General features: G+C 58.3%; 2 protein-coding genes across 16 annotated transcripts in view; both read left to right on the forward strand.

Moving 5' to 3' along the window:
* Positions 1 to 8,497, forward strand: part of Pnpla7 (patatin like domain 7, lysophospholipase) — a 67,158-nt gene extending 58,661 nt beyond the window's left edge. For 7 of the 11 annotated variants that reach the window (XM_076844999.2, XM_076845005.2, XM_076845004.2 and 4 more), the window contains 9 exons: positions 2,393 to 2,549; positions 4,445 to 4,561; positions 4,695 to 4,764; positions 5,306 to 5,422; positions 5,989 to 6,137; positions 6,385 to 6,537; positions 6,671 to 7,025; positions 7,768 to 7,906; positions 8,091 to 8,497. In XM_076844999.2, the coding sequence (XP_076701114.1) occupies positions 2,393 to 2,549; positions 4,445 to 4,561; positions 4,695 to 4,764; positions 5,306 to 5,422; positions 5,989 to 6,137; positions 6,385 to 6,537; positions 6,671 to 7,025; positions 7,768 to 7,906; positions 8,091 to 8,433 (1,600 nt within the window). In that variant the 3' untranslated portion in view covers positions 8,434 to 8,497. The remainder of the gene's footprint in view (positions 1 to 2,392; positions 2,550 to 4,444; positions 4,562 to 4,694; positions 4,765 to 5,305; positions 5,423 to 5,988; positions 6,138 to 6,384; positions 6,538 to 6,670; positions 7,026 to 7,767; positions 7,907 to 8,090) is intronic. The other 4 variants (XM_076845009.2, XM_076845010.2, XM_076845006.2 and 1 more) reach the window with 3 other exon arrangements.
* Positions 8,498 to 8,922: 425 nt separating this feature from the next.
* Nsmf (NMDA receptor synaptonuclear signaling and neuronal migration factor) lies at positions 8,923 to 17,205 on the forward strand. 5 transcript variants are annotated; one of them, XM_076845019.2, is made up of 15 exons: positions 8,923 to 9,162; positions 9,453 to 9,514; positions 10,093 to 10,587; positions 11,350 to 11,425; positions 12,497 to 12,565; positions 13,396 to 13,448; positions 13,954 to 14,043; positions 14,514 to 14,638; positions 14,827 to 14,910; positions 15,058 to 15,091; positions 15,181 to 15,251; positions 15,416 to 15,495; positions 15,602 to 15,704; positions 15,862 to 15,937; positions 16,041 to 17,205. In XM_076845019.2, the coding sequence occupies exons 1-15, from the start codon at positions 9,092 to 9,094 to the stop codon at positions 16,136 to 16,138; spliced, it is 1,587 nt and encodes a 528-aa protein (XP_076701134.1). In that variant the 5' UTR covers positions 8,923 to 9,091; the 3' UTR covers positions 16,139 to 17,205. The 5 variants fall into 5 exon arrangements, with proteins under 5 accessions (XP_076701134.1, XP_076701136.1, XP_076701135.1 ...); XM_076845021.2 differs by lacking the exon at positions 13,954 to 14,043; XM_076845020.2 differs by lacking the exon at positions 12,497 to 12,565.
* Positions 17,206 to 19,085: the final 1,880 nt, after the last annotated feature.

Genomic DNA, 19,085 nt, shown 5'->3' on the forward strand with positions numbered 1-19,085 from the left:
CTGAGCTATACCCCAGCCCTTTTGATTTTAATTTGAAAAATGATCCCACTAAGTTTCCCAGACTAGCCTCAAACTTGCAATGCTCTGCCTCAGCCTCCTGAATTGCTGGGGTTACAGGCATGTGTCCTGCTGAACATGAAATTTTCTCTGTGGGTATTTACAAGTTAAATATCCCATTTCTTTAGTATTTACGGTACTTTTCAGATTCTCTATTTTACTTTTGGGTTTTGTAGGTGATGCTTTTCTTGGGTCGGGCCCCCTTTATCTGACTTTTCCCACTGTGAAGCTGTCCAGTCGCTTCTCCTCAACTACAGCACCTGTGGGATGCACCTTTGCTCTTCCTGACGGCATTGCTGCCCTCCTCATCTCCCTTTCCCCCTCATCTCCCACTGATTGTCCTTTCTAAGCACTCACTTCTGGTTTTGTTGACATCTTTATTGTGTGTTTGGATTTTGGTTAATTTCTGTTCTTATCTGTATTATTTCTTTGATTTCACTCTTTTATTTAAATTATTCTCTTTTCCTACCTTATGGGCCAGCAGACATTGTCATAAAGGAACAGATGGTAAGAGTATGGTCTTTGTCATAATCACAAAAGTATGAAGGAGCGAGCTCTTTTTACTGCACCTCTGATGGCAAGGTGTCTTTCCTTTTCTTTTGCCATGCTGGGGATTGCAGCCAGGGCTTTGTGCATGCTAGGCAAGTGCTCCATCATGGAGCCACATCCCGAACCCTTGTCTTATTTTTCCCCCTCAGTCTGGTTGAAGATGGTTTTTGTTGCTTTGGGTTTTCAACAGTGCAGGCACAGTTATCTTTGCATTTGAGCCTAGGGTTAATGTGCTCTTTGAATGTGAGTCTTTTTTTTTAAAATATCTTTTCAGTTGTTGGTAGACCTTTATTTTATTTACTTATATGTGGTGCTGAGAATTGAACCCAGTGCCTCACACAGGCCAGGCAAGTGCACTACCACTGAGCCCCAGTCCTAGCCTCTGAATGTGAGTGTTGATGCAGCCATCAGTTCTAAAACTGCCCAACCATCATCTCTTCAGATATTGCTCTGTCCCCACTTTCTTTGCTCTCTGGGCTTGAATTGCACATAAATTAGAACTTTGTGCCAGATCCTTTGCTTCTGAAGCTCCTGTGCCTGTTTTTTGAAGGAATAGTTTACACATCCCATCCTCTTGATGCTTTGTGAGTCAGTGGGCATTTTCTTCTGCTCCTCTTAACTGTCACATCACGCTCTTCAGCTGTGTCTAGTCTGCTATTAGGTTTAGTCACTGAGTTCTTCATTTCAGTTATTATACTTTCTACTTCTAGAATCACCACTTGATTTAGTTTCTGATTCTGTGTCCAAATTGTCAGTCATGTCCATCCTACACTCTTTTTGTAGTTGTACTTGAGTATTTAATTTTCACATGTGTTCATTTTTGCCCTTTCTGAGTGCACACTTAAGGACACTCATGTGGCTGTGCAGCTGTCAGCACCATCCAGAACACTTTTATCCCACCAACAGACTCAGCCCAGTAGCGCCAGCTTCCGTTGCCCTCTCCCCTCATCTCCTGGTTTGTCTCCATGCAGCTGCCTGTTCCAGGTCCCTCATGTGCGTGGAGCATGCACCCCTTGTCCCTGTGGTCTCCTTCTCACCAGCCGTACCAGCTCACATGTTACAAATGCACTTCCTGCCTTTTGTTCTCCACTGTAGCAGTTCCCACCTTTGGCTCCTGGGGGCGCTTCAAGCACCATCATTCTAAAACCCAGTGCCTGATACTTTGGTTGTCTGGGCTCCCTCTGGGCCACTTATGTTGTTTGTGTCTCCTCATGGTTTGTGGCCAGGTAGTTTATCTCTTCATGTGGCTAGTAGACTTCCTGCATGGAAATGGCAGAGACAAGTGCAGGCTCTGGGTAACAAGTCCAGCCAGGGCTGGAAGTGATCAGAAGCTGGCTTCCTGGCCTGTGGGAGGGCTGGTCCATTTCCAGCTTGCTCTGATTCCTGGGTTGGCCCTCGGGGTGCTTTTCAGGACCTCTCATTTCCAGGGGGCCCTCAACTCCACCTTTCCTCACCCCTGAGACTGGCAAGAGTCCTGTTCCACTTTACCATCTCTGCAGTGCCCTCCTTGCTGGCGTGGCAAGTGTCTGCAGGTGAAGAGGCCACATACTGGCTCTCCTGTAACCTGTCCTCCCTCATCCCATCCCCACCGTCTCCTTGGGGGTCTTAAATTACCTCCAGCCTCCCTCTCTGCATTAGCATCATTGCCCATCTATATGACCTGTGCAAGAGTAGGGACAAGGAAGAGTGGGTGGGTTGCAAGCAGCCACCTCTGGTCCTCTCTGGGACATAGCGGGGCTGAACTGGTGATGGCACTTACTTCCTCTCTATGCTCCTGGTTGTGAAGAGGCTGCGCCCAGGTGGGCATCCTCAGAGCCCTGGCAGAGTACAGCATCCCCGTGGACATGGTTGGAGGGACATCCATTGGGGCCTTCATGGGTGCCCTGTACTCTGAAGAGAGGAACTACAGCCAGATGAGGATTCGGGCCAAGCAGTGGGCTGAGGTAAGTGGGTACCTTTCCCGAACCAGGTCTCTAGGAAACAGCCCCACAGGCTTGAGGGACAAAGGAAGAGTGTAGGAAAGGACACTGCTGCTGTGGGAAGGGACAGCAAGAAAAGGGACAGCAAGGAAAGGCCTCTGCCACTGGAGGGAGAGCGGGTAATGCCCACAGTCCCTGAAGAGAAGAGGCACAGCCCACCACACAGGGCAGAGTGGGGCAGGAGGGCACTGGGCCACTCAGGAGCAGAAAGGAACAAAGTGGCCCAGGCCTGGTTTCTAGAGCACAGGTAGGTGAGCTGCTTAGGACCATTAGGGGGTCATTCCAGCGGCCCTGGGGGCTTAGTACCTGGATCTGGGTGATTTAGGGCAGGGGAGTTGGTGTGGGTCGGAGGAAGGAGAGGCCAGGCATGAGCTCTGTCCAGCAGAGGGACATAAACAGCTCCAGCCTTGAGTCTGGCCTTGTTTTAAATGGGCACCAGAATCAGAAATACCCAATGTAGAATCAGAGAAAGCAGAATAGCTCAAGCTCTGCAGTGGGTAGGCTCTGCGGTTCTCTGCTGCTATGCCTCTTCTTTCAAGACAGTTAAGCTCTGTTGAAGCCATGTGTGGGATCAAAACTGTTTGTACTCTTCTTTCTAAAAGGGAAGAAAACTGTTCATCTTCCAGGCATAAGCTCTTGGACTAGGTCATCTGCTGTGTTCACAAGTCCTGGGGATGCTACTGTCCCCACCACCAGGCCCCCAAGGACCCTGCTGTGGGGCTCCCCATTCAAGAAATGGTTCTTCCCTGAAATAAGTTCCCCAGTCACTCCTCAAACGCCACTCAAAAAAGATAGCAACGATTACTAGGGATGGCTCCAAGAGCACTGACCACAGGACATTGTGTGCAGTGGGCAGAAGATAACTTAGCAAGGGTCTAGTCCCTTGGCTGGGAGACAGGCTTAAGCCCGCAGGAAATCCTTTCCATTACCTCCCTCTGCAAGTCTGGTACTGGAGACCAGGTATGGGAATGGTTCTTCCACCATCCTGAGGGTATGCTGGTCTGTGGAACCCTGCCAGGGCTGCCACCCTACAGGGAGCCATCTCTGGGCAGGGTGGGATAGAGCCATGTGCCCACCTGCACTATAGTGAGGAGATGGGGTGGCAGTGGGACTTCCTCAGGAGTGGACCCAGGTCTTGGGCACAGTCCCAAGCAGTCCTGGACCAGGTCCTTGTCCAGGAGCTCCAGCTCTCTTGCTTGCCTTAAAGGACAGTCTTCATGTGATGATGTGAGCACAGGGGCTTCTGCATGCTAGTCAGGCCCTGGGCTCATCCTGTCACGTCTGAACCAGGCACCCTGCACACAGCAGCAGGGAAGGCCTTTTACTCCCTCCCTGGCCCTAGATCCAAGGCTGGCCTTGAGACCAGGTGCTCTCCAGTGGGGCCAGTCACAGTAGTGCTCAGTGCTTTGGCCCCACCCAGAGAGCCACCAGCAGAGCAAGGGCGAGGGTAGGATCAGCTCCCATATCTCACTGGTCATATGCCATTTCTGGGGACCTCAGTGAGATAAGCAGTTGGGCCTGAGCTCTTCCTGCCATTGCCCACTCCACCTGGTGCTCCCACACTAGAGGCAGACCTGGAGCCCAGGGAACAAGTGTGCTGTGAAGCCCCCAAGGGCCAGGTTGGCAAAGCCTACCTGTGGCCAGGAAGGGCCAGAGGATGTGGGGCTGGTTCCCAGATTCTCTACTACTCCCTGCTCACAGTATCGTTCCCCCAAGAATCCAGGCAGCCTGGGTCTGAGGACATGCCTGGACACCCATGTTCTGTGGCTGGAAGCACACCTGTGTGCCCCTATCCTGCTCCAGAGAGGGTCCTGCAGACCTAGGCGTGAGCCCCTCTGCAGAGACCTTCATGTTCCCAGGACATGACATCCGTGGTGAAAACCATTCTGGACCTGACCTACCCGATCACATCCATGTTCTCTGGAGCAGGCTTCAACAGCAGCATCTGCAGCATCTTCAGGGACCGGCAGATTGAGGTGCTTCCCCAGGGATGCCCTGGGAGCCATGCCACTCTTGGCTGGCACTGGTCGTTCACCCTCAGTGCCCTCCTCTTCCTCCTAACATGGGTAGGGCATCCCTGAGGTCCCCTGAGCCCTGTACTCCCCACAGGACCTGTGGCTCCCCTACTTCGCTGTCACCACCGACATCACAGCCTCTGCCATGCGGATCCACACAGATGGTGAGTGCCATCTCCAGATCAGGGAGTTGCAGGGCCAGCCCAAGTGGGTCAGTGGCCCAGGGGAGTAGGCAGCCATGGGAGCATGGGCAAGAGGAGAGCCAGCAGTTCTGTGTGGTCACCAAGGAGACGAGATGCAGGCAGGTCTACACAGGGAGGGCACCTTGGACAGGAGGGGCAGGGCAGGTGGCAATCAGGGTGTCCAGGTGACAGAAGCGCTCTATAGGGAAGAGTGAGGGATGGTCACACTTGGGCACAGGGAGCTTAGGGCCCAGTAGCTATTGGGAGAGCCAGACAGAGTGATGTATCCACAGAGACCCAGAGGAAGACCTCAGTTCTGTATCCTCCTGGACCCTCACTGCCTACCCTTTTTGTTGCAAGTCCCTTCAGGGATGAGGGGTCCATCTGCTGACCCTTGACCCCTGGAGATGGGGGCTTGTGGGCTTGTGGCCCATCCAAGGGGAAGTCCAGGACTGGAACCCATAGTGGGTGGCAAAAGGCTCCTCCCTGGCCCCTCCCCCACTAGGCCCTCTCGGCTCCCTAGGCTCTCTGTGGCGGTATGTGCGTGCCAGCATGTCCCTGTCAGGTTACATGCCGCCCCTCTGCGACCCCAAGGACGGACACCTGCTGATGGATGGAGGCTATATCAACAACCTCCCAGGTACTGCAGAGGGCGGGGCTCCTGCCCGCTGGCACTCAGCAACTCGGTCACTCATTCTGCTCCTGGCTCTCTGCCAAGGCCGCCTCCACGCCAGGAAGGCTGGGGTGGCACACGTTTTCCTTGGAGTATGCCAAAGGAAGAATGTCAGGCTGGCGTCAGAGTCCCGAGAACACACAAGCTTGTGCACAGGCACACGCATGCACGGTGTGTTCCCAGCATATGGACCTGCCTGTAGCTCAGCAGTGCACGGGACAATGGCCAGGCAGACACACCAAGAGCAATTAAGACCCATCTGCACCCACAGCCAGGCGCTAATGGCCCACAGGTATTGACTGTGCTGGGCAGGCTCCACCTGCCACCTGTTAGATATGTGCTCAGAAGGACCCCTGACACAGTTTGGCTGCCACAAAGTTGAGGCACACAGGCTTCCTGTCTCCACAGGCCTAGTTGTGAGCAGCACTTCCTTAGGGCTTAGTGAAGCGGGGTCTGGCCCTGTCCCACTGAGTTCTGGGGTGTCCCCTGTGCCCTGGCCCAGGTGGTGACCATAGTTGCCTCCTCTTCCCCAGCGGATGTGGCCCGATCCATGGGGGCAAAGGTGGTGATCGCCATCGACGTGGGCAGCCGGGATGAGACAGACCTCACCAACTATGGCGATGCGCTCTCTGGGTGGTGGCTGCTGTGGAAACGGTGGAACCCCCTGGCCACCAAAGTCAAGGTGGGGTGGTGCCAGGTGGCTTCTAAGCCTATGCCCTCCACCTATGAGCAGACTGTGGAATACCTCCCAGGCTGAGTCCTGCAGGCCTGGCCCACTCCCACCCCTGCCTAGGCCCTGGGGCCAATTCTGGGGAAGCCCGCCAGAACATACTTCTAGGCCAGCTCAGGGCCTGTTCTGGGCCTGGGCCTGAGCCAGAAAGGACTGGGAGGAAGGGACCAGGGCAGGAGTCTTGGGCATGACTCTGCAGGTGTTGAACATGGCTGAGATTCAGACGCGCCTGGCCTACGTTTGCTGCGTCCGGCAGCTGGAGATGGTGAAGAACAGTGACTATTGCGAGTGCCTGCGGCCCCCCATTGACAGCTATCGCACCCTGGACTTTGGCAAGTTTGATGAGATCTGTGTAAGTGTCAGCCACTGGCCACAGAAACAGAGTGTCAGTGGGGGCAAACTCTGGTGGTTGTTCCCTCCCCAGCCTCCTGAGAGCACGGGAAGTGGGGGCTCCTGTACCTCATAACAGCCCACTATGTGTGCAGGAAGTAGGTTACCAACACGGGCGGACAGTGTTTGACCTCTGGGCTCGAAGTGGAGTGCTAGAGAAGATGCTGCAGGACAGGCAGGGGCCAAGCAAGAGGAAGGCCTGTGCGGTGAGAGGGCAGGGGTCTCCCCACGGGAAGAGGGCAAGGGGGGCTCTGGCAGGGAAGAGCTGGCAGAGTGCCTGGGGCGGGCCCACACTGTCCCTCCAGGGCAGCTGTGTGGTAGGCATGTATGCTAGGCAGGTGGCTATCCTGTGCCTTATACTCCAGATCCCCACTTGCCCCAATGCCTCCTTCACGGACCTTGCTGAGATCGTGTCCCGCATTGAGCCTGCCAAGATGGCCACAGTGGATGGTGAGTTGGTCACCCAGGCGGTGGGCCTGCACAACAGAGGGTGGCCTGCTGACACTGTATGGGATAGAGTAAGGCTGGCTGGGCCTCAGCACCCCACAGGTCTCCACCCCTGCCCTCACGTAGTCACACACCATTCTCCAAGAGCTTCTGGCTGGCAGAGGGTCCCCACAGTAATGACACAGGTCCCCCCGCCAGGATTCCCAGGCCTCTCCCACACCTGCCCCATACCTCACCAGGGAGGGCTGGCCTGGGTGGAGCCATTAAGCCAGAGGGTGGGCCCAGCATTCACCATGCTCCATTCTAGGCCCTGCACTTGGGGCTGGAGGCTGAGGGCTAGAGGCTGGGGGCCAGCTGCTTTACTTGTAGCAGAATGGCATGCCTTATCTTGAAGGGGGACCCGAGTGGCCCTTGTGGCTATGAGGATCAGAAAGCCCCAGACTCTAAGCTGCCTGTATTCTGGCTGAAGCCTCTGCTCATGAGACTGAGCGAGGGCCCAGGTTTCTCATGAGTAGCTTGCCGGGTTGACAGTGGGTGAAGAGCTCTTTGTGGAAGACCCTTCAAGTGTTGGGTTGGAGTTGAAAATAAAGCCAGGTGTATACACAGGGCCTAATCTGCAGCAGCTCCCTCTGGAAGACGTAGGGTGGGTGTCTGCATGCGCACTTTTGCCTCTGAGTAAAGGCTAGGTTGTATGACCAGATTCTGCCTGAGTTTCAGCTGTGGCAGACACAGCCCCTGTCCTTAGGAAGGGGACCAATGAGGCCCCCCTCTCTGCTCCAGATGAATCTGACTACCAGACTGAGTATGAGGAGGAGCTGCCAGAAATCCCCAAGGACACATACGCGGACTTCCAGAGCACCCAGGCAGAGCTGGGCTCTGACTCGGTGAGAGGCTGGCTGGGTCCTTCTAGTGCCCCTTTGGCTGGGCCTGTTCTCAAGGCCCCAGGCAGGGGCCGGCCTTAGAGTCCTGGCTCTGGGTTTGCTGCCCACACAGGTGATGTGGCCCAGGATCAACCCTCCTGGGTGGCAGCCCGCCGGTTTGCACCCTGACTGAGTAGTTTGCTTCCAGGAGGGAGAGCCCATGCTGCAGCATCCGCACCCTGGCCTGGCTTCCCCAGAACAACCCCAGGATAATTCATCTTCCTGGCTCCCTGGCCAGACTGCAGAGAAGCCACTGCTCTGATGCTCCCCAGAATCCAGCATCTCCTGGGAGCCTGACCTCAAGACTGAGGCTCCACCCACTCCTGAGAGGCCACTTTACCCACCTGACAAGAGAAGCCTCAGCCAGCTGGCCAGCGTGTCAAGTCTTTACCCCCAGCCTGGGCTCTTTTCTGCACCCTCTGTGCCTCTTTTCTGCACTGGCACCCCTGCACCCCTGGGGAGATGAGCCAGCCTCCCGCCATCCCCCATGAAGTCTCTGTGAGGTGTGGGAACCCCAGATTGGCATGTTAATAAAGGTAGATCTGATTGTGTGGATTTGTCTCTAGGTGCCAAAGTCCCTGTGGCAGAGAAACACCAAGATGGGCCTGATTTCATCTGGAGGGGGCAGTAGGGGAGGATGGGCGGTGGTCAAAGGACAGCAGTTTCCAGGCTGGCCAGGCAGGCAGGTCGCTCAGGGTTTGAATGGAACTGGGGTCCCCCAAACCGAAAGTGAAGTCCCTCAGGCCCTTTAGGCCTTGTTCGCCCCTAGAACACACGGTGGCCAAGTCGGGGCATGGAGAGGACCCCCAGGCCCTACAGAGGACCAGAGTAGGACCCAGGTGCCAGGCTTCCAGGCTCCGAAGACCCCGCCCAGGTCTCGTGACGCTTCGGGGCGGAGCCGGGTCTGGTCCCGCCCCGCCTGACGTCACTGGGCGGAGCCTCCGCCCCGGTTCCGCAGCTCTCTCTCCCTGTCGGCGGGACGCGCGGAGTGTCCGGCGCGGCCATGCGGGGCCCGGGCCCAAGCGCCTGCGCGACCCTGAGCCCGACCCTAGGCGCAAGCGCGACCCCCGGCGCGGCGCGGCTCCCTCGGCGGAGGCGGCGGGCGCGGGGCGCGCTCTGAGGCCCGGGGGATGCGCCGCCGCCGCGACCATGGGCGCCGCCGCCTCCAGGAGGAGGGCGCTGAGGAGCGAGGCCATGTCCTCGGTGGCGGCCAAAGTGAGGTGAGTGCGTCGGCCAGGCCGGCCCCTGGAGGTTCAGCCCCTCCCACGCGGTCTCTTGGGCAGCGCGGGCCGGTGCGCCCAGGTTCCGGGTGGGCCTCGGGTTCACGACTGTCAGCATGCAGATGCGTGGCAGTGACCCTCGCTGGCGGAGCCGAGCGCCCGCCCCCTTGGCGATGGAGGGCCTAAGTGGGGGGTGGGAGCATCGTGTTTGCTTGGGAGGGTCTTGCGAATTGCCAGAGTTGAGAATGGGCCTATGGGCACTGACCTTGCCCACTCTGCCCATCCTGCAGAGCAGCCCGAGCATTTGGAGAGTACCTGTCCCAGAGTCACCCTGAGAACCGCAACGGTGCAGGTAGGGGGTTTGTGAGGCAGTGCCAGCAGAGAGCCCGAGGTCCCCTGCCTAGGCCAAGCCCTGCTCCACTGGATGAAGTGTGAGGGGGCCCAGTTGCCTTGCTGGGCTGGCTTCCTCACATCCCCTGTCCTCCCTGGCCCAGAGCCCCAGGAGGAGCTCTGATCACTCATCACCATGACACCCACCCAGCCTGGGCCGTTGGCATGGCAACAGGCCTCCTGGCACCCCCAGGGTTGGCACCACTGTCTCCTGGGGCCAGCTGGTGGGGGGGAGGGGAGAAGTTGGCACCCTGCAAACTACTGGAGGCAGGAGGGGGGGATGCTTGTTCCTATCCCCCAGGATCAGGCACAGGTAGCAAGGTCTGTCACCGCCCCCCCCCCACACACACACACACAAAAGCTTCAGACCTAGATAGGAGGAGAGGGAGGCTTGTAAACACCTATTCTGAAGGCAGCAGGGACCGGGTTCCAGCAGCCAGAGCCCCCTACATCAGGTCAGGTGTCTGCTGGGTGTTCCTTGCCTTTGGCATGCCGGGAGACTAGAGCAGGCTGCGTGCTCACTCGTTGCCTCTCCCCTAGATCACCTGCTGGCTGATGCCTACTCTGGCCACGACGGATCCCCCGAGATGCAGCCAGTCCCCCAGAACAAGCGCCGCCTCTCCCTGGTCTCCAATGGCCGCTTTGAGGGTAGCCTCTCAGATGATGCTGGTGGTGGGAAGCCAGCTGTTGAGGGCCCCCAGCCCCGAGTGTACACCATCTCTGGGGAGCCAGCCCTGCTGCCTGGCCCTGAGGCCGAGGCCATCGAGCTGGCAGTGGTGAAGGGGCGGCGGCAGCGGCACCCTCACCACCATAGCCAGCCCCTGCGTGCCAGCCCTGGCAGCAGCCGTGAGGACCTCAGCAGGCCCTGCCAGAGCTGGGCAGGCAGCCGACAGGGCTCCAAAGAGTGTCCTGGATGTGCTCAACCTGCCCCTGGGCCCTCCCCTCAAGCCTTTGGGCTAGACCAGCCGCCTCTGCCTGAGGCTTCTGGCCGTCGCAAGAAACTGGAGAGGATGTACAGCGTGGATCGAGTATCTGGTGAGGGGCTCCTCGGCACCTGCAGATGTAGATGGCATGCTCTGTGAGGCTGGTAACAGGTGGAGGCTGCCTGGGTCACATCCTGCAGGCAGACTCAGAATGAAGCCCTTGGGCTCATGCCACCGCCTTCATGCCCTGTGGGCTGTGGCCTGCCTCACTTCCTCTGCAAAGCTCTTTTAGGCCCATGGTAGGCTTTGCCCTCCCAGGACTGGGTCAGTCAAGAAGTGCTTCCTGGAGGAGGGCACCTGGGAGGATATTGAGGATGAGGAGATATTGAGGAATGAGCAGGCAGAAAGCATGACTTAATTGCAAGGTCAGGCTGTCTTCAGGAAGTCCTGGGAAAGTGTCTGGTGCCCAGGACTGTCAACCTTTGTGGGGACTGGGGAACCCCAGAGGCTTACTACATGTAGAAGCTCTCTACACCACAGAGTAGCCTCTGTGGGACATGCCTGGGCTTCAAGGAAGGGCTGTAAGGGCCTCCTGCTCACTCTCTAAGGGGCAAGTCTGACCAGATTGATATCCGAGAAGGCCCTGGGAGATTCTTTCTCTGAGCACCCTTGGAGTCAGACTGCTTTCAGAGGAATGCCTCTCAAACCTGGGGCAGAGAAAGCCTCAAGCCGCTGAATTTCTGAGTGTGAACAGCTGGGCAGAACCTAGTGTGGGGATTATTCCCATCTGGGAGAGAGCTGGGTGCCCGCTGACCAGTGTGGGGCCAGGCTGCAGGCCTGCTTGTGCCAGCACAGCTCCTTCTCCCTCTTCCAGATGATGTCCCCATCCGTACCTGGTTCCCCAAGGAAAACCTTTTCAGCTTCCAGACAGCAACCACAACTATGCAAGCGTGAGTTGTATGTGTGGTGCAAGAGTCAAGGGCCAGGTCACCTCTCCTTGGTGCTCAGGAAATACTGATCCCCTTTGCTAGCCTCTGGGCCCAGCTGGAGGGCTGCTACTGAACAGCTGCACCATGCTGTGCAAGGTCTGCCAGCAAGCCGGGCTGAGGCTTCGAGTCCCAGGGTGCAGGGTGGCTGCTCCCCCAACTCCATAGCTCATGTCCAACTCCCACCCGCCCTGCCCATTCCTTGCCCCCACTCCCTCAGGACCCCCACCAACCCTGTAGTCTGTCCTCTTGGGACCTGGCCCACGACTGTACTGCTGCTGCAGTCTCAGGTGTGGGTGGGGTGGTTCTCTTGGCCCCCACGGACCCAGATGGCAGCCTCCTCTGGCTCCAGTGAGACACAGGTGATTGTCACCCAGGGGTCTGCTCTTCTTTACCTGACATACATCTGGGTTTCCTTTCCTAGGGGTCCCTTTGCTACAGGGGGCCCCCACCCCATCTCCACCCTCCAGCTATTGTCCAAGGCAGGGCACCGTCAGTCCTCTGCAAGACCCACCCCCAACCTAGCCTGACTGGGGCTTAGTGCCTGGTGGTGTAGGCCCAGTGGCCTCAGCTTCCACTGCCTTTTCAGGCTGGCCCACAGCCCAGCTGGTATCCTGCTGGTGCTTGTGAGGGACCTTCCCAATTGGTGGCAGGAAGGGAACAAACTTCAGGGGCCCTGGGGCTGAGGGAAGCCAGGTTCAGGCTCACCGTGTCTTCTCTCTCATGCTGCCCCTTCCTGCTGTGGCTTCAGCATCTCGTAAGTATCCCCATACAACTTGTACCTAAGGGCACAGTGGTTGTCCTGGGGGGACCCTCCCACCCTCAAGTAGGTTTGTACAGGCCAGGGACCTGAGCCTTGACAGAGTGCTGAGCCCCGTGGGCCCAGCTTCCAGTGGTCTCCAGGGCCACCACAGGGCCTACTGGGAACTGGGCCTTGGATGCCCCTGCTGGGCCCTCTGCTTGCGCCTCTGTCCCCACGTCTGTGTCCCTCCTGCCTCTGGCCAAGGGCAGTGCTGACTCGCGGTGGTTTCCCAGGGTGTTCAGGGGCTACGCGGAGAGGAAGCGCCGGAAACGGGAGAATGATTCCGCGTCTGTAATCCAGAGGTAGGGCCTGCCAGCCACTCGCCACCAGGGTCTGTCTCTGGTCACACTGGCCTGGCCTGGGCCCTCCCCGCCCTGGCAGACCTGATGGGGGAAGGGTGGTGGCGACCACTGGCCTGGCCCTGCTCTGGGGACGTGGCAGACAGGAGGGGCCTCAGGGCCTGGGTTGTGTTTCAGCCGCTGGATCTCCATTTTGAGGGTACATTGACCGTTGGCCTGTGTCCATCTGTCTGGTTCCAAAGCCAGAACCGAGGGTCCAGTGGCAAGGCCTACCCCCTGTTCTACCAGCATCAGAGATGTTAGCTTGTCTGTCCATCTGAACACTGTGTTTGGGGGAAGAGAGGACCACCCTCCTCAGACCCCAGACTGACTTGGAGATGGTACAGACAGGATCACCTGGTTGCTGTGCAGGAGGCTAGGCCTCTCCACCCCCTGGGAAAGGCAGCCTAGTAGGGTTCAGGTGGGCATGGGTCCAGGGAGAGGATGTCAGGAATGGTCAACGGTAGAGGGGGAGCCTGGGAGCCAGCAGAACTGGCACAAAAAAAGGTGGGGGCTTGCTCCAGATTGCAGGCACCCTTCTTCTGGGGCAAAGGGGTACCCTAGGAAGGTCTCAGAAGGAGGCCATGTGGGATTTATCTTTGCATGAGCAGTCTGTGTGACAGGCTGGAACCAGGGAGAGCTCAAGGCTGCAAGGAGGGCATTTGGTCCGGGCAAAAGTGGAGGCCCAGTGAACTCAGCTGGGTGGGCTGACCTCAGGGCTGGGTGGGTCAGGGCCATTGCCCACCCGACTTATGGCACTAAGCGCTCCCTGCTTCCTTCCCGCCCCCCGCCAGGAATTTCCGCAAACACCTACGCATGGTCGGCAGTCGGCGGGTGAAGGCCCAGAGTAAGATCCCCGGCTAGGGCAGTGGGCAGCATTGCGCTTGGCTGGCTGGGGCTTTGCGTGCAGCTGAATCCCTTCTGGGCTCTGTCCCTCCCAGGCTCCACTCCCATCTCTGCCCTCAGACTCTGTTGCTTGCTTCCAGTATTCCTCTTCCAGACTCCGCCCCCTGAGGCCCCGCCCCAGAAGTCCTCTCTGCCCCCTGAGGTCCCTCCCAGTAGTCCTCTCCGCCCCTTGAGGCCCCGCCCCATGGTCCTCTATTCTCACTGTGTTCCTACTCTGCCTGGTAGCAGGGCCTGGCCAACCCCTACCCTAGTGTTTCCCAGGTTCTGCCCCAGCCTGAGTCTTGGTGGATGCTCCTACCCCAGGCCTGTCTGCCTTGTACGATGTCAGACCCTACCCATGTGTCACTTTCTACCTCTGCCCAGTCCCCCTGGCCCTCCTATCCTAGGACGTGTGTATTCTCTGTCTCCACCCCCGCTGGCTAATGGGGGTTTTGCTCTCACTGCAGCGTTCGCTGAGCGGCGCGAGCGGAGCTTCAGCCGGTCCTGGAGCGACCCCACCCCCATGAAAGCCGACACTTCCCACGACTCCCGAGACAGTAGGTGTCCTGGCACAGGCCAGCCCACCTTCCCCAGAGGCTCCCCTAGACCCCAAACCCCGCCAGGGGTCCTGTGCCCGCACTGCTAGGCTTCTGCGCTTTTGCTCTGAGCCTCAGGTTGCCCATCTGTGAGGTAGGGGTGTCTATCATCTCCAGTCTCTTAGGTGGGATTAACTAGTGCCAACATTGCAGGGCCAGGCTGTGTAGGGCTAAGCTTACTGCCACTCCAGGGGGCCCTGGCTGCAACTCACTGGCCTCAGCTCACAGGGGCACACCATTCCTGGGCCTCAGATCTGAGTTTCCCCTTACCCCGTGAGACTGCCTAGACCACTATTGCCGCCAGCTCAGTCCTGCTGGACTGGCAGTGACTCACAAGGCCCTCCCACCCACCCTGAAGACCCTCCAGGATACAGCTTGCGGTCACTCTGGGTGGCAGGGCCACTGTCCTGGTGACCCCTCCTGCCTCCCAGGCAGTGACCTGCAGAGCTCCCACTGCACCCTGGACGAGGCCTGTGAAGACCTGGACTGGGAGACAGAGAAGGGCCTGGAGGCTGTGGCCTGTGATACAGAGGGCTTCTTGCCACCTAAGGTCATGGTGAGGCACACTCCCAGCACCTCCGTGCCCCCTGGGTGGAACCCAGCCCTTGCTGACCCTTCAGCATGCCCAGCCTCCATGGGCTGCTTGGGGAACTGATGGGGAGTCCTCCTGGGCTGAGGACCTCAGGGGCTCCCACTGTACCTTAGCACTGGGATGGGCGCTGAGCAGTTCCCCTGTTCCTTCAGCTCATCTCCTCCAAGGTGCCCAAAGCTGAGTACATCCCCACCATCATCCGCAGGGATGACCCCTCCATCATCCCCATCCTCTACGTAAGTGCCCCAGCCTTCTGTCCCCCAGACACTCCATCTCCCCACCCCCTGCTGGTCCTCCTGCCCTCTCCATTCTGGGCCATCTCCAACCAATGTGCCTGAAGTGGGGTTCCCCAGCACTCTGACATATGGCCTGTCTGTCCCCAGGACCATGAGCATGCAACCTTCGAGGACATCCTAGGTACGCATTTCGATGACGTGATCTCTGGTGACTGGTGGGGGAGGGTGGCCTGGCCAGCCTGGGCAGTGCTCACACCTCCCTCTCCCCAGAGGAGATAGAAAAGAAGCTAAACATCTACCACAAGGGGGCCAAGATCTGGAAGATGCTGATTTTTTGCCAGGTAGGCCCAGCCCCGCTTCCTGCCAAGAGAGAAGGCCCGTGTGGTGGGGCAGGGGCCCTCGGGGGTGCTGCCAGCCTGCACATGCATGGGTGCATGTGTGGAGCAGGCACAGAGCACACGCCAGCCTCCCTCTGGCCCCAAGGCCTGACCGCAGCCTCTTGCAGGGAGGCCCCGGACACCTCTATTTGCTCAAGAACAAGGTGGCCACCTTTGCCAAAGTGGAGAAGGAAGAGGACATGATCCAGTGAGAGAGCTGGATTGGGGGCACCTGGGTTGAGGGCTCGAGGCAGTCCTGGGCCCTGGGAACCTGGTCCAGCACCCATAACCATCATCCCTGTTGTCCTCTGTAGCTTCTGGAAGCGACTGAGTCGCCTGATGAGCAAAGTAAACCCGGAGCCAAATGTCGTGCACATTATGGGCTGCTACATTCTGGGGAACCCCAATGGGGAGAAGGTGCGAGGCCAAACCCAGAAAAATATGGGGCAGCGCCCTTCACCTGTCTCTTACTGCCCTCTCTTCCCCCTTGACCTTCCTGGAGAACCCCATGCCTAAGTCAGTCCTGAGGGTCCTGTCTCTGGCCCCGTACTCATGGCCCTGCCCCTTCTTGCAGCTGTTCCAGAACCTCAGGACCCTCATGACTCCCTACAGGGTCACCTTTGAGTCGCCCCTGGAGCTGTCTGCCCAAGGTAAGTTGGCCTGGCAGGGTCAGTGAGGGCACAGGACCCACCCCCAGGGTGCAGGAGCCTGCCGGGCCTGAGCCTCCTGCCCTCCCCTCCTCAACCACACCAGGGAAGCAGATGATTGAGACCTACTTTGACTTCCGGCTGTACCGCCTGTGGAAGAGCCGCCAGCACTCCAAGCTGCTGGACTTCGAAGATGTCCTGTGAGGACACAGGCCTGCCCAGCACCACCAGGCCACTTCCTCTGGCCCAGGAGACCCCGGGCTGGGCTACCTCGTGCACCCAGGATTGAGTGGCCCTGCTCTCGCCCAGAGTCACTTCAGGGACCTTCAGACTTTGCTCAGGTTCTTGTGGGGTCTGGTCCTCACTGCACCGTGGGGCCACAGAGGCCACGGTCCTAAGGGCCTGGGAGAAGCCTTGTCCCGCAGCAAGTGGACACCTGGTGGCTAGACGCTGCCCTGCCATGCCTCGACTGGAGGCTGCAGCGTTGGGAAGTCCTTCCGCAGGGTTCATAGAAATAAGTGCAATTTTCTACACCCCTGAAACAACCTGAAGGGAAGCATCATAACTAGTTAACTAGTTAAGCACTATGCTACTAGTTACAGCGTAGACAACCTGGCCCAGTGTGTGTTTGGGACCCACTGTCTCCCAGCCCTCAGCCCTGCCGTATTTGATCACCAGCACCAGGGTGGCCCCTCTGTTGGTGGCCGGTGCTGCCAGGCTGTCCAGCCTGCCCTGTCTGCACTGGCCCAGTCTGTCAGCTTTCACCCCCTCACTACCCCTGCTCACTCTGACCTCAGCCAGCACTGAGCCCTGCAAGGGCAGCCCGGGCAGCCCGAGGGAAGGGCCCAGCCTTCCCTCCTCTGGGAGGAGGCGCTGGGCTGGCTCCCGCCCCGCCCACTACAGCCTACCCAGCTCTCGCTGCTGTTGAGTTCAGCTTTTGCTGGCCTCTGTCTGGAGGCCCTGTCGCAGCAGAGGCCTGGCTGGGTCTGGGCCCTGAATGGCGAGATCCTTGCTGGGCTCTGCAGTTGGTATTGGACCCAGCACCCTGGGCCTAGGAGCAGGGTAGCTGGTGGACTGTGGGGTTCCCTGACTCCCCTCACGGCTTTGCTAGCACCCAGCAGCGTGAGCCCTCTTGTATATAGTCAGAGCTTGGGGGCAGGTCCCCCTTTTGCAGAGCCTGGGGTCTGAGGGCACCTGGCTGTGTCCCTGGCCAAGGGAGGGGGGAGTTGGGTTCCAAATAATGTGCGATATCCCTTGGAGTGACAATTAAAACTGACCCTTTGCTGCGGCCGCCATCAGCCTCCTCTCCGTACATGTGCTGGTGAGGTCACAGCTACTGTGGCTTGCACATGTTGACTGGGCGGGTGGGGTGAGGCCATTCGACCTCCTTGAGGGCACATACATGGGGCAAGGCATCAGGCACAGGGAGGGAATGGAGACCTTTGGGGTTCTGGGAGAACATGGTCCTGGTAAAGACCATGCAGGGTCAGGAGTGACCTCTAGCAACCTCTGTTCCCACCTCTGGACACCAAGTTGCTTATACCCTCAGGCCACCCTGTGCATATGGCCACAGTAGGAAGCCAGGGAATGACTGCAGGACCTGCTGACCATGCCCTCAACCTCAGTTGTTGTCAGATGTCCCCAGTGTCCACACTGCAGCCAGACAGGTCCTTTTCAGTGGCAGGGGCCAGAGCAGCTGGTGCCAGCTGGTCCTGTGCAGGGCCACCGGGAGCTGGGATGAGTAGGCAGCATGGGCAAAGTCTGGCAGGCTTGAAGTTAAAGTATTACAGCATAGCCCCTTCCTGGGGGCATTGCCTCCAGAGCAGTCCAGTCAGGGCCTAGGCCAACTTGAGTGTGTAGGCTTCCAAAGGCATAGGTCAAGTGCCCGATGTCTGTATACCTTCACCTGTTAAGTTGTCCATGCCACATGGTGAAGTGCAGGTGCGCAGGTTGCAGCTGTGCAGCTCACAGAGTCCCTGCCTCCTGGAACCAGCTCCATGCTGCCTTTGCAGCCCTGGGGGTGACCCTCTCCAAAGCAGGCTGTGTCATGTCATGGCCTTGTGCAGTCCTGAGCTCAGCCATATCCAGTACCTCCTGTGCCTTCGACAGACCCTCTGCAGGACCTGGGCTGTCTTAGCAGGGCTACCACCCATCCTCTTTGGGGCTCTCAAGGTTCTCGTTCCCACACCTCCCTCTCCTGCCCACCAAGAAGTGCAATAGGAAGAGACACCAAAGCCCAGAAGCACTCAGGAAAAAATCAGTGTGAACCTAAGTGCAGGAGGAGAGACGGCTGAGACATGGACAAGTGCCCAGGGTGTTCTCAGCCACTCCAGTATCCCTCAGCCCACAGCCTGAGTCCAAACAGCCTCCAAAAACAGTTGGGTAAGAAACATTTGCAACATACATGAGATTAAGGATAATTTCCTAATTATTTTAATATGTAAAGAGCTTTTATAGATTGAGAAGAGATGAGCTGGGAAGAGAATGCAGAGGAGGAAACCAGAGGCCAGTAAAGACAGAAAGAAAGTCAGCCCAATTAGGAATCCAGAAGGAGCCACCAGCAGGGAGCAGTCCTCACCTGTTGCTTTGGCAAATGTTTAGAAGGCGTTAGCTGTGCTGGGTGTGCCTCTGGAGAATGACCTGGCAACAGTGCTGCCCATGTTCGTAGCTGATGGTTCAGGTCCCCTCCAGCAACAACCTCCCCATGTCCCCTTCTGTGAGAAGCCACAGCCCTGCTGTTCGCTCTGTGGCCAGGTCCTCCAGACGGCATCCAAAAGGTTTATCACTCAGCACAGTTGAGCCTGCCAGCAGCCTGGATGCCACAGTCTGAAGCCATTTGGTCAGGCTACAGCCAATGAACTGTTCCCAACTGCCTCCCTCTTTGGAACAGCAGGGTAGAGGCCACCTTGCCTCCCCTGCTCAGTGCTGTTCCAGGCAAGCATCACTCCTGGGTGCAGACCCCCTGGCTGCATGTCCATGGGCTTAGGCATGAGCCCAGAGGAACCCTGGGTGGCCCCTTGGCCTGATGTGTGCCCCAGCAGAGTGTGCACCCTGGAGAGGGCAAGCTTGGGTGGTCTGGGGTCAGCTGGTGGCTAGAGCAGCACCTAGGGCTTGCTGAAGCGTGATTCCCGTCCTGTAAGTGAAGAGCCTG

Source organism: Callospermophilus lateralis, chromosome 2, assembly GCF_048772815.1.
Source record: "Callospermophilus lateralis isolate mCalLat2 chromosome 2, mCalLat2.hap1, whole genome shotgun sequence".
Lineage (NCBI taxonomy): Eukaryota > Metazoa > Chordata > Mammalia > Rodentia > Sciuridae > Callospermophilus > Callospermophilus lateralis.